This window comes from Dendrobates tinctorius, unplaced genomic scaffold, assembly GCF_039654945.1.
Source record: "Dendrobates tinctorius isolate UK_male_01 unplaced genomic scaffold, ASM3965494v1 ptg000326l, whole genome shotgun sequence".
Lineage (NCBI taxonomy): Eukaryota > Metazoa > Chordata > Amphibia > Anura > Dendrobatidae > Dendrobates > Dendrobates tinctorius.
Window position 1 is genome coordinate 13,725,767 of NW_027361993.1, and position 14,147 is coordinate 13,739,913.

The window sequence follows — 14,147 nt, forward strand, 5'->3', positions numbered from 1 at the left end:
GCTGGGGAGCCATGCATACCAGGACGGGGCTGGGGAGCCATGCATACCAGGACGGGGCTGGGGAGCCATGCATACCAGGACGGGGCTGGGGAGCCATGCATACCAGGACGGGGCTGGGGAGCCATGCATACCAGGACAGGGATGGGGAGCCATGCATACCAGGACAGGGATGGGGAGCCATGCATACCAGGACAGGGATGGGGAGCCATGCATACCAGGACAGGGATGGGGAGCCATGCATACCAGGACAGGGATGGGGAGCCATGCATACCAGGACAGGGATGGGGAGCCATGCATACCAGGACAGGGATGGGGAGAAATGCATACCAGGACAGGGATGGGGAGCCATGCATACCAGGACAGGGATGGGGAGCCATGCATACCAGGACAGGGATGGGGAGCCATGCATACCAGGACAGGGATGGGGAGCCATGCATACCAGGACAGGGATGGGGAGCCATGCATACCAGGACAGGGATGGGGAGCCATGCATACCAGGACAGGGATGGGGAGCCATGCATACCAGGACAGGGATGGGGAGCCATGCATACCAGGACAGGGATGGGGAGCCATGCATACCAGGACAGGGATGGGGAGCCATGCATACCAGGACAGGGATGGGGAGCCATGCATACCAGGACAGGGATGGGGAGCCATGCATACCAGGACAGGGATGGGGAGCCATGCATACCAGGACAGGGATGGGGAGCCATGCATACCAGGACAGGGATGGGGAGCCATGCATACCAGGACAGGGATGAGGGGACAATGCATACATGGCGTATACCCGAGTTAATACATTTTCCCAGGTTTTTGTGGCAAAATTAGGTGCACACACACACATACATACATACATACATACACTCTCAATTGAACAGCACCTTGGACTATAATGGGTACATGTTTTATCCGACAAAAATAAAGATAGAACACGTATGTGAGAAATGGACGTCTGAAAGAGTCCTTAATATTTTCTACTAATTATTTACCCAATTATTTACTAAGTTTAATTTAATTTCATGTTTTAATAGAAGTCTAATCATCAAATCGAAAATAATAAAATAAAAAAAAGATCTATTCTTATTAAACCACTGTGATACAACAGAACCATTAACAGTAACATATCAAACTAAGACATCTAGGGATAGGTAGATCTGTGATGGAGCTTCCGTTTGAGGAAGGATCCCAGTGCGATTGGATATAATTCAATGTAAGTTAATTAATAGTGATTACAACACATTAAAATAATTTTATTTTTTTGTTAAATAAAAACTGAACACAACGTGTTTCAACTATTAATGAGTCTTCATCAGGTGTATATCGGACATCAGTAAGGCATCTTCGAAAACTGAATCCTAGAGCTTTGCCTTTGAATTTGTAAATTTGATTACACCGGTTACTTCAGGAATTCTACACTTGAAAATTGTGTAAAATTACATTAAGTCTGGAATCACACATACAGTTTTCTTTTTTAATCAAAGCGATAAACTGATACAAATTAGGAATCTTTTCTGTACATTTACGGCAAGGAGGATTTTTTATGAGTGTAAGAAGGACTTACTTGTATCTCATGCCGGTCTTACGTGCCGTGCAGTCATCCAAGGATAGCCCGTGCATTTTGAGGAATTCCTCCATGTTCTTGGCGTGAGCCGCCACCTTGACATCCCGAATTCGCTGTAGTTCCACCACATCAACCTGATGGACCTGGTTTATTCCCCATTCAGAGTGGTGCCTACTTAGCACACTCTTTAAGCTCCCACTGTATGAAACGGACAGCATTTTGCTGTCTGGTCTTGGAATCTGCGGATTTTCCAGATGGACAGGTTTAGCGGGCACAAGGGACTTCTTGACAGAGGAGACTCTGTAGTCATTGCAGGTTGCTCTCTGAGCAACAAACATTTTTGTAATCTTATGATCAAGTCCAAGAACATAGAATGAGAACAAAAACCTTCGACAGTCGCCGACTGAGACAGCTGGGACCTCTACTAATTAATGGACCTTTATATATTCTCTTTGTCTGGGACACCAAAGAGACATGTACACATTCATGTCATCGGTCATTGGATCCCAAGGAGTAAATTAATCCCATCTCAAGACCTTAGTCAGGATAACATACTGTGAAACTGATAGGTTTCAACACTAACAAACATAGTAAACTACAGTCACTTAAGAAGCAAAATCAAAAAGGTTGAACTCGTCATGCATAACATAGGGCTCTTAGTAAATGCATTTAGCCAGGTAGACTTTCAAGACATGCAGATAAAACAATGTCTAAATTAGTTTGCAAACTGGATCACAGTTCTTAAAAAGCAACCAAGATGAGGGACGCTCAAAATGTCCAATCAGGACAGCCCATGAAGTTTTATTTAAATGGTAAGATGAAAAATAAAAGGTTCTTGTGCCAAACAACTAACCCAAATGTTTGTCACCCTATCAGCTAATTTTCCACACAGTTCTCAAGAATATAAATGTGTCATCTCTGATAGACTCACAGAAACACGACTAGTCTAAAATGCAGCAACATAGTAATTTACACACAGAACCATTCCTAACACACAGAAGAAATATTCAGGTAGTGCATTTCTTTAGATTTTTAAGCCTCCAGAACAAACGAGAGTGCTAGTGTTTAACCAGATTTGATTGCTGGGTTCTTAGCAGATGGTTTTTCACTTCCAAGAACTAGAAAAATATCTGGGTAATATCTGGGTATTACGTTTTAGTACAGGATCATGGAACAGAGGGCAAACAATGGGCACAAGACGACAGAGTAGACGAGGCGCTGATACCATGCTGCAATAACAGAAGGGATAAGGCTATGTGCACACGTTGTGGATTTGTTACGTTTCCGCAGCGTTTTTACCGTGAGGAAATGCTATAAATCTGTAATGGATTATTAAAGCAATGTTAATCAATGGCATTCCTGAAGTGAGCACATGCTGGGGAAATTTCCGTCCATATTTGCAGTGTTTTATTTTCCGCAGCATGTCAATTCTTTTTGCGGATCTAAAGCGTTTCTGCACCTATTGAATTCCAATGAGCCAGTCGAATCCACAGCAAAACGGCAGGTGTAAAAAGTTTTGCGGATTTGCTGTGGAGTTGCTGCCAAAAACACGTGTGTGGGCGGAGAATATGTGAGAGGAGAATATGTGCGTGTCTGTCTGCGGGTGTCTGTGTGTGTGCGCGGAAACACTACCGCTGGTACTGTCGGTCACAAAGCTGCAGGATCATGCAGGCAGATGTCAGCGTGATTCTGCAGCTGACTGTAACCCGCAGCGGTGACCTGCAGTAAAAAAGCCAGGCATGAGACTACTGCTCCCATCGGGCTATGTCTGCTGTCACTGATAACAGTGACAGCAGGTGCCGCTGATGGAAGAGTAGTATCATCTGCCGGCGCCTGTGCTCAGAGTAAAAAAAAAAAACAAAAACAAAAAAAAAAACACAGTAAAATAAGATACTCATTCACATAAAAATAAAAGCTCATTATACTCGCCTCACACCAAATCCCTGACGCCCTCATCGTCTCCTAGAAATAATGTAAAATAATAAACCAACACATACTCACTGTCCGCCGTAGTCCAGGTAATCCAGATTGTCCCACGACGATGTCACGTGTAGCCGCCGGCAAAACACTGACAGGAGCTACTCGCTCCCGCAGTGTATCAACTGATCAGCTCCAATGCTCTCACTTTCGGCACTGCGGCGTGGGAAAGTTCTTACACAGCGTTAGTGCCGTATGTTGAGAGCACCGGAGCTGATGAACGCCGGTGAACTCTCACCGCAGTGCAGTGATACACTACGGGAGCGATCACCTCCAGTCAGTGTAGCGCCGCCGGCTGAGTAGAGCAGTAACATCTCCCGATATGACTGTTCTACACGTGAGATCTTCGTGTGACATTCGGTAAATGAACCACGTCAGAAAGGGAGTATTACATGTTGTTTTATTATTTTATTTTTGTTGCAGGAGACGAGGGAGTCGGGGATTAGGCGTTTAGTAAGTATGGTTAAGATTCAATAAAGGAATCTGTGTGATTATTTCAAATAAAGGACTTCATTCTGGCTGTGTCTTTATTTACCATATAACTATAGGATTAGTAATGGATAGGTGTCTTATAGACGCCTCTCCATTACTAACCTGTGGGCTTGAAATCACTCGACAATACAAGGGTGACATAAAAAATGAACCCCTCTTGCCACCACTACAGGGCGAGTGGGCCAGAATTGGTGCATCTATAAGATTCGCCATTTCTGGGGTGGCTGAGAGTTGATGTTTTTAGCCTGGGGGGTGCCAATACCCATGGCCCCTTCACAGGCTATTAATACCAGCCCGCAGCTACCAATCTAGCCTTTGCTGGTTCGATTTTATAGGGTGGACCCCATGTCAATTTATTCTGGGGTTCCCCTGTAAACTAACCAGTAAAGGCTAAGCAAACAGCTGTGAGCTGATATGAATAGCCTGGGAACCTTTATGGCTATTGGCTCCAAGAATATTAACCTCAGCAGTCGACTTTCCGTCTGCTGGTTATGTTTGTGGCACATTAGTATATGGAAGGGGGGAAACTATTGAAGATGTGTGAGGACCATGGCGGCCATTTTGGATCCAACTTTATTTTTTCCAATGGGAAGAGGGTAATGTGACACATCAAACTTATTGAGAATTTCATAAGAAAAACAATGGTGTGCCTTGTTTTAATGCAACTTTATTCTTTCATGAGTTATTTACAAGTTTTTGACCACTTATAAAATGTGTTCAAAGTGCTGCCCATTGTGTTGGATTGTCAATGCAACCAGAGTAGAAATGGAAGTGGGAGGCCCCGCTGCACAACTGAGCAACAAGACAAGTACATTAGAGTCTGTAGTTTGAGAAATGGACACCTTACAGGTCCTCAACTGGTAGCTTCATTAAATAGTACACGCAAAACGCCAGTGTCAACGTCTACAGTGAAGAGGTGACTGCGGGATGCTGGCCTTCAGGGCAGAGTGGCAAAGAAAAAGCTATATCTGAGACTGCCTAATAAAAAAAAAAGATTGATATGGGCAAAAGAACACAGACATTGGACAGAGGAAGATTGGTAAAAAGTGTTATGGACATACGAATCCAACTTTGAGGTGTTTGGATCAGAAAGAACACTTGTGAGATACAGAAGTGAGAGAAGATGCTGGAAGAGTGCCTGACGGCTTCTGTCAAGCATGGTGGAGGTAATGTGATGGTTTGGGGTTGCTTTGGCGCTGGTAAAGTGGGAGGTTTGTACAAGGTAAAAGGGATTTTGAATAAGGAAGGCTATCACTCCATTTTGCAACGCCATGCCATACCCCGTGGACAGCGCTTGATTGGAGCAAATTTCATCCTACAACAGGACAATGACCAAAAGCACACCTCCAAATTATGCAAGAACTATTTAGGGAAGAAGCAGGCAGCTGGTATTCAATTTGTAATGGAGTGGCCAGCGCAGTCACCAGATCTCAACCCCATTGAGTTGTTGTGGGAGCAGCTTGACCATATGGTACGCAAAAAGTGCCCACAAAGCCAAACCAACTTGTAGGAGGGGCTTCTGGAAGCATGGGGTGAAATTTCTCCAGATTACCTCAGCAAATTAACTGCTAGAATGCCAAAGGTCGGCAATGCTGTAATTGTTGCAAAGGAAGCATTCTTTGACGAAAGCAAAGTTTGAAGGAGAAAAATATTTCAAATAAAAATCTTTTTCGAACCTTGTCAACATCTGGACTAGATTTTAAATTCACTTGGCAACTCATTTGATTAATAAAAGTATGAGTTTTCATGGAAAAAACACAAAATTGTCTGGGTGACCCCAAAATTTTGAACGGTATTGTGTGTGTGTATACACACACACACACATATATACATACACACACACACACACATATATATATATATGTATGTGTATATACACACACACCTATATATATACACATATATACATATACACACACACACACACACATACAGTACAGACCAAAAGTTTGGACACCTTCTCATTCAAAGAGTTTTCTTTATTTTCATGACTATGAAAATTGTAGATTCACTCTGAAGGCATCAAAACTATGAATTAACACATGTGGAATTATAGAATTAACAAAAAAAGTGTGAAACAACTGAAAATATGTCTTATATTCTAGGTTCTTCAAAGTAGCCAGCTTTTGCTTTGATTACTGCTTTGCACACTCTTGGCATTCTCTTGATGAGCTTCAAGAGGTAGTCACCAGAAATGGTTTTCACTTCACAGGTGTGCCCTGTCAGGTTTAATAAGTGGGATTTCTTGCTTGATAAATGGGGTTGGGACCATCAGTTGTGTTGTGCAGAAGTCTGGTGGATACACAGCTGATAGTCCTACTGAATAGACTGTTAGAATTTGTATTATGGCAAGAAAAAAGCAGCTAAGTAAAGAAAAACGAGTGGCCATCATTACTTTAAGAAATGAAGGTCAGACAGTCTGAAAAATTTGGGAAACTTTGAAAGTGTCCCCAAGTGCAGTGGCAAAAACCAACAAGCGCTACAAAGAAACTGGCTCACATGAGGACCGCCCCAGGAAAGGAAGACCAAGAGTCACCTCTGCTGCGGAGGATAAGTTCATCCTAGTCACCAGCCTCAGAAATCGCAGGTTACCAGCAACTTAGATTAGAGTCCAGGTCAATGCCACACAGAGTTCTAGCAGCAGACACATCTCTACAACAACTGTTAAGAGGAGACTGTGCAGCAGGCCTTCATGGTAAAAGAGCTGCTAGGAAACCACTGCTAAGGACAGGCAACAAGCAGAAGAGACTTGTTTGGGCTAAAGAACACAAGGAATGGACATTAGACCAGTGGAAATCTGTGCTTTGGTCTGATGAGTCCAAATTTGAGATCTTTGGTTCCAACCACCATGTCTTTGTGCGACGCAGAAAAGGTGAACGGATGGAGTCTACATGCCTGGTTCCCACCGTGAAGCATGGAGGAGGAGGTGTGATGTGTGGGGGTGCTTTGCTGGTGACACTGTTGGGGATTTATTCAAAATTGAAGGCATACTGAACCAGCATGTCTACCACAGCATCTTGCAGTGGCATGCTATTCCATCCGGATTGCGTTTAGTTGCACCATCATTTATTTTTCAACAGGACAATGACCCCAAATACACCTCCAGGCTGTGTACGGGCTATTTGACCAAGAAGGAGAGTGATGGGGTGCTACGCCAGATAACCTGGCATCCACAGTCACCAGACCTGAACCCAATCGAGATGCTTTGGGGTGAGCTGGACCGCAGAGTGAAGGCAAAAGGGCCAACAAGTGCTAAGCATCTTTGGGAACTCCTTCAAGACTGTTGGAAGACCATTTCCGGTCACTACCTCTTGAAGCTCATCAAGAGAATGCCAAAAGTGTGCAAAGCAGTAATCAAAGCAAAAGGTGGCTACTTTGAAGAACCTAGAATATAAGACATATTTTCAGCTGGTTCACACTTTTTTGTTAATTATATAATTCCACATGTGTTAATTCATAGTTTTGATGCCTTCAGAGAGAATCTACAATTTTCATAGAAAAATATTCAGGATTGAGAGTCCTCAGTGGTTGATACCTTTTAATGGCTAACTGAAAAGATCTTACAGGCAAAAATCTTTACAGGCAAGTATGTGCACCGCCTAGTACCAGTTTACAGTTTGTAGATAGACATATCTACATCCTGTATTATATAGCAGAGCTGCACTCACTATTCTGCTGTGGGGTCACTGTGTACATACATTACATTACTGATCCTGTACTGATCCTGAGTTACATCCTGTATTATACCCCAGAGCTGCACTCACTATTCTGCTGGTGGAGTCACTGTGTACATACATTACATTACTGATCCTGTACTGATCCTGAGTTACATCCTGTATTTTATCCTGAGTTACATCCTGTTTTATACTCCAGAGCTGCACTCACTATTCTGCTGGTGCAGTCACTGTGCACATACATTACATTACGGATCCTGTACTGATCCTGAGTTACATCCTGTATTATACACTAGAGCTGCACTCACTATTCTGGTGGTGCAGTCACTGTGTACATACATTACATTACTGATCCTGAGTTACATCCTGTATTATACTCCATAGCTGCACTCACTATTCTGCTGGTGCAGTCACTGTGTACATACATTACTGATCCTGTACGGATCCTGAGTTACATCCTGTATTATACTCCAGAGCTGCACTCACTATTCTGCTGGTGCAGTCACTGTGTACATACATTACTGATCCTGTACGGATCCTGAGTTACATCCTGTATTATACTCCAGAGCTGCACTCACTATTCTGCTGGTGGAGTCACTGTGTGCATACATTACATTACTGATCCTGAAATACATCCTGTATTATACTCCAGAGCTGCACTCACTATTCTGCTGGTGGAGTCACTGTGTGCATACATTACTGATCCTGTACGGATCCTGAGTTACATCCTGTATTATACTCCAGAGCTGCACTCACTATTCTGCTGGTGGAGTCACTGTGTGCATACATTACATTACTGATCCTGAAATACATCCTGTATTATACTCCAGAGCTGCACTCACTATTCTGCTGGTGGAGTCACTGTGTGCATACATTACATTACTGATCCTGAAATACATCCTGTATTATACTCCAGAGCTGCACTCACTATTTTGCTAGTGCAGTTAATGTGTGCATACATAAATGTTCACTATATCCTTACAATAATTTCTTAAAAGGGGTAAAGTATCCAAATTAAGTCACTGCATGAGGGGTTTCCTCTGTACTTAAACCTCAGGGGCTCTGCAAATGTCATATTGAGAAATGAAACCAATCCAACAAAATTTACACTCCAAAAGTCAAATGGCGCTCCTTCACACCTGAGCCTTCCTGTACACGCAAACGAGTGTTAGAACTCAGTAGAAGTTGGGTAACAAATTGTGGAGCATTTCGTCTCATGAAAATGAAACACTTGGGGCTACAATGGAAAACAGAAGTTACATTTTTTTTTTTTTCATTCTACTTTGTGATAACTCATGTGAAGCACCTAATATTATTTTGATTACTATAAAGGGGTGCACTTTTTAAAGTAGTGTGTTTTGTGTGTGGCTTCTAGCATCTCGGACCCACAAAAGGCACTTGAAAACGCAATCAACTCTCTCCCCACCCAAAAAAAGGGTTTCTAAAGTTTTACTGACAAGTTGAAACAAAATTTATAAAGGTTTTTTATTATTTTGTCCCCAAATAATAAAAGGACAAACATAATGGCAACATAAATAATACATATCAGAAAGGTTAAATTCTTAACTAATTTATGTGGTATGACTATCTGTTTAAGGCAGACACTAAGAAGTTTACAAAGTGCACAATTTTCCAAAGTTTGGGAAATTTCAAGGATTTTTTTTACCCAATAAAAGACAAGGAAATTGTGTCATTGCATCAATCCCAACAAAATCCCAATGGAGCTGATGCGGTCAAGGGATCAATCCTCCAATCCAAAAGATTAAACAGGTAAAATTGCAAAAAAAAAAAAAAAGCCCACTACACTACAACATTGAGCTGAAATGGGAAAGAGCTCACCACCTAAATCAAATAATGCATAATGTGAATAGATTCCTGGGTTTCGCCCTACAAATGATGAAGCCCCAGAAGAAGCAGCCATTGTAAAGGCGAAACCCTGGTTCAATATACATATTCGGCGACTGCCATGAGGTGCTCCATGCATTCCTCTTCATACGCTGATTTAATTAGTTTTGTGAGTATAATAAATACATTTTCGGAGCTTATCCAGTATAATGGATCTACACCATATTCAGTTTTCTCAATTAGGTACCTTGTCACCTGGAATTATTCACTTTGCTTCATCTGAATCGTGACAGGGATACTTGCTGTTCACTACAGATGTTCTACTGGACTGAATCACTTGGAAGCCAAAGATTCTGTTCACATTATCATCTATTAGGGGCAGAGCTCGGTAACATTTCTGCCCAATGACGTAGCATAGTGGGTTTCAGGCAATTTTGTTTATTTTAACTGAAAGCATATTCTAAATGTACTATTAACAAAGTACAACATGTCATGGAAAAAACAGTCTTAAAACCACTGGGAAATGTAAAGGTATTGGAAAGCTATCTATAATAATAAATGCCCTAAGCAGCTTCCGGTTGTAACAACTTCCGTCCAGTTGTAACCGGTGACGTCACCGCACACCTCTTTCCATGTTAACCCTCAACACACCACTCCTCAACACACACACTCCTCTCACCTTTCACCATCTCCACTCACTCCACATACGACCCTTTCTCTCACTCCGTCTCTCATACTCACGCCGTCATCGCCGCTGATACACGATCCCCGACATCATCTTCCGCCGGCGCCATCCTGGATCCAGACGTCCTCCACGCCGGCGACATGTCCTTGCGGCGACGCCATTTTGGATCGGCGAAATCCTGCGATACTCAAGATGGCGTCGCCGCAAGAACATGTCGCCGGCGTGGAGGACGTCAGGATCCAAAATGGCGTCGGCGAAATCTCGCGAGATTTCACGATACTCAAGATGGTGTCGCCGCAAGAACAGGTCGCCGGCGTGGACGACATCTGGATCCAGGATAGCGCCGGCAGAAGATGATGTCGGGGATAGTGGAGCAGCGGCGATGACGGCGTGAGTATGAGAGATGGAGTGAGAGAAGGGGTCGTATGTGGAGTGAAAGAGTGAGTGGAGATGGTGAAAGGTGAGATGAGTGTGTGTTGAGGGTTAACATGGCAAGAGGTGTGATGCTATCGCATCCCGGGCCATAATCTAGTTGTTACATAAAGTGACAAAACTTGAATTTTCCAGCACAAAACCAGAGTTTTGCTTTCATCAGTTAGGATTATTTTATAAGAGATTGACATGCCTGACTTGCCAGTGTAAGGGTACTGTCACACTTAGCGATGTACCAGCGATCCCGACCAGCGATATGACGCGGTCAGGATCGCTGGTACATCGCTAAGTGGTCGCTAGTGAGCTGCCACACAGGCAGATCTCACCAGCGACATCGCTGGGGACGGGGGTCGCTACTTACCTGTCACACCAGGCGATCCTGCGTCCTCCCGCCCGGCTCCACGCGTCGCTCGTCTTCACAGCAGGAAGCGCCGCAGGAAGCTGATGACGAGAAACAGTCCTGGACGTTCTCGCGCGATCAGCGATAACCAGCGGGGGAGCCAGTCGTAGGTAAGTATCAGACACAGCAATATCGCTATAACGTCACTAGTTATAGCGATATCTCTTAGTGTGACATGCCCTTAAGGAGACTTCTAGGCCGTGCAATGCTCCTCTGGGAAACTAAATTGCCTCCTTAGAGAGGGAAAGGACTAGAACTCTAGTGCCATCTACTGGAAGTTGCAATCGTAAAAAGTCAATATCGAGCCTTGCCACATGACTAAAGATAAAAGCCAAACCAGAATCTCAATTTGCAGACATGTTTCAGGGTGCTGTCCCTCCTCAGTGCAAAACAAGAGCTCTTATTCAGCTATACGAGAAGCCCCTGACTGGGTTCTAAGGGGAAATGTTTCTCAATGGGGAGAGTGACTTGCATGGCCTGCATACTTCATGGACAACACGCCTGGAGTGGTGATGTTACAACTACAGCACGTGACTGCTGCAGCCAATCACTGGGCTTAATCTCTGCATCACTGATCAACCCAGTGACTATTTGCAGTGGTCAAATGCTGTACTGATGATGTCACCACTGCAGCTGTCATCAAAGCAAGGGGGAAGCAGCTTTGGAATGGCAGTGGTAATTTAGAATAAAGCAAGCCTATGGCATAAAACAAACTAAACCCCCTGTAAGAAGAAATATATTCTGCTTCATCTTGTTAAGATCATGTAAAGTGTTACATTTACACAAGAGGGAAGCTCCGCGCCATCGTCCTCAGCCTGCTGAACGCATCTCAGAATCCATTACCATCTTCTAATGGCGCTGGCTAATTTGTGGTGTAAGCGCAGAGAAGCATTTAGCATGTGTTCCTTGGCTTCACCTTACGAAGATCAATAGCCATTGACCTGCAGGAGGTTCCTGTAAGGATTACACCGACTTCCCAGAACTGCTCCACATTGCACTAGAAGACCGCAGCATTCTTAACCGTTACGCTGCCAGTGTATACGGCTTGGCTTTTATGTATGTGTTTAGGGGAAAAGATCGAGCGAGAGATCGACAGACATACATTAAGGGCCAATTCATCAATGCTGTTTCGGGAAGCTTTTTGCCACTTTTTTTTTTTTTATTCGTTAATGTTGGCTTAGTTAGCCAATTTTAGTTGCAATGTATTTTGTGCAAATGACTCCAACTCCTTGAGCATTATTTTTTTTTATTTTGCAAAGGGCTCATCCGATTTTTGTGTACGAGCGCTATTCAAGTTTTTAATGGATAGCACTTGTACCTATGATATTCTATGGAGTCATACACCGGTCCGATTTATTCATGGGAACAAGCAGTCTGCAGAAAACATTAGAGACATGTCTGATTTTTTGCAGATCAAAATCAGAAATGCAAATCATTGAGTTCATGAAAAGAAAAAAAAAGAAAAAAAAAAAAAAAAAAATCAGAGGACACTCGGACCACACTCTGATGAGAAAAATCGGTCCGATTTTCGAAAACGCAAAAATAAGGACATTTTAATGAGGGGAAAAAACAACGTCAATTTCAGTGGAAGCATCTTATGTGGTGTCTGTCAGCAACTCACAGGTAAGCCAACAAACACATTTTAAAGGGATTTCTCTCAAGTTGCCTTCTTCAGGAGCTCACCGCTTCTCTGCCTCCCTGGTTCCCACTTGCCGGGAGAGCGGTGCGCTCCTGAATGTTGACAGTTCAGTTTGATGGTATGGCTGGCCTGCAGGGCCAAACTGCCTGCTATCTGATGCTGGAGTACAGGGGCACTGAGGCTGTCTGGATCCACTGATCAGGCCAGCTTCAGAGCGGACCTCAAGAAGTGGCCGGTAACCTTAACAATGCGAAGTGCACTGTAGAATTAAAAATCTCTCTGTTAATGAAAACGAAAAGGAATTTTAACAAGTGGTAAATTGCAAAGTTACTTGTTTTAACAGGCACTCAGCAATTTGACCCATTCACAAATTGCTGAATCTATGTCCTGAAACACTCTGCACTGCTGTCATCATTCTCTCACTCTAAAATTGCCCATGCACATTAGAGCATTAGATAACTGTTGAGTGAATTGTTCCACTGACATCTTTCGTTCCAGACTCCCCCATACAGAGAAACCCTCTTCCCAGCGCTCCTGTGTTATCTATGAGAGATGCTGCCAGACATCTCTGGCAGAGGCTTCTTACGGCCAAACTAAAGGATAGGGTAATTAAATATCAACCACCCGATCCTTATCATTATAACAGTCGGGAAGCCCCATACACATAAAATGGTCAGGTATCCTGTTTAAATTGGGAGGGTTCTGCCAACTTTTATCAAATGTGCATGTGGGGCCTTATAAGGGGTTGTCCACCCTGGTGAAATCTTAAGCCAGCACTGCTGAATACTAAGGTGGCACAACTATTTTCTCTCAGCTGAGAGTGAGGTCCTGATTTCTTGGATTCTGTCAGTCTGTGGAAATTGGACATCAGAGTGCAGTCTGATTTTCTTTTGACAGACCCATTGAGCTGAGTGGCCAAGTGGGCTCCGATTTATGGATGAAAACTGTGCATGATCTGATTTTTGGATAAACTTGATCCAAGGAAAAAAAAGATCAGTTATGTTCACGGCCCCATAGAACAACATTGGTCCGAGTGAGATCTGATGTTTTGTCAGACAGCACTCAGACTGAAAATACGGCCATGTGCACGAGCCCGAACAGTTGGTAACGTCAGTTGCATTGATTGTCACATGACCACAATTATTTGAGCTGCATATGTGCAATGTTTTATTGAGCAACGTGTCAGACTCTAGCGGGCATCTGATCTCAAGTCTGCAAATCGAATAATCATGGTCACTTGGGGACCACTGGAATTGGCAAGTGGAGCTGAGTTCTCTCGCTAGGTGCATCCAACATCGGGATGGACAACCCCTCCAAGTATGTGATCTCCTCTTACATTCTGACTTCAGGCTTCTCCACATGAATGGAGAGCTCACAACCACGGATAAAATCACCACACTCGGCCCTAAAATACTCTGTGCTGCTGAAAACAGCCGACATTA

The 14,147-nt window shown here is 43.6% G+C and overlaps 1 protein-coding gene across 14 annotated transcripts in view; it reads right to left on the reverse strand.

Moving 5' to 3' along the window:
- The window catches only part of KCNAB2 (potassium voltage-gated channel subfamily A regulatory beta subunit 2), a 356,959-nt gene that overhangs the window by 202,522 nt on the left and 140,290 nt on the right, over positions 1-14,147 (reverse strand). Inside the window, exon 1 of one of the 14 annotated variants that reach the window (XM_073561789.1) lies at positions 1,562-2,030. The exons of 12 other annotated variants lie outside the window; for them this stretch is intronic. In XM_073561789.1, the coding sequence (XP_073417890.1) occupies positions 1,562-1,899 (338 nt within the window). In that variant the 5' untranslated portion in view covers positions 1,900-2,030. Of the gene's footprint in view, positions 1-1,561; positions 2,031-14,147 lie in introns of those variants that run through there. One more of the 14 variants, XM_073561790.1, reaches the window with a different exon arrangement.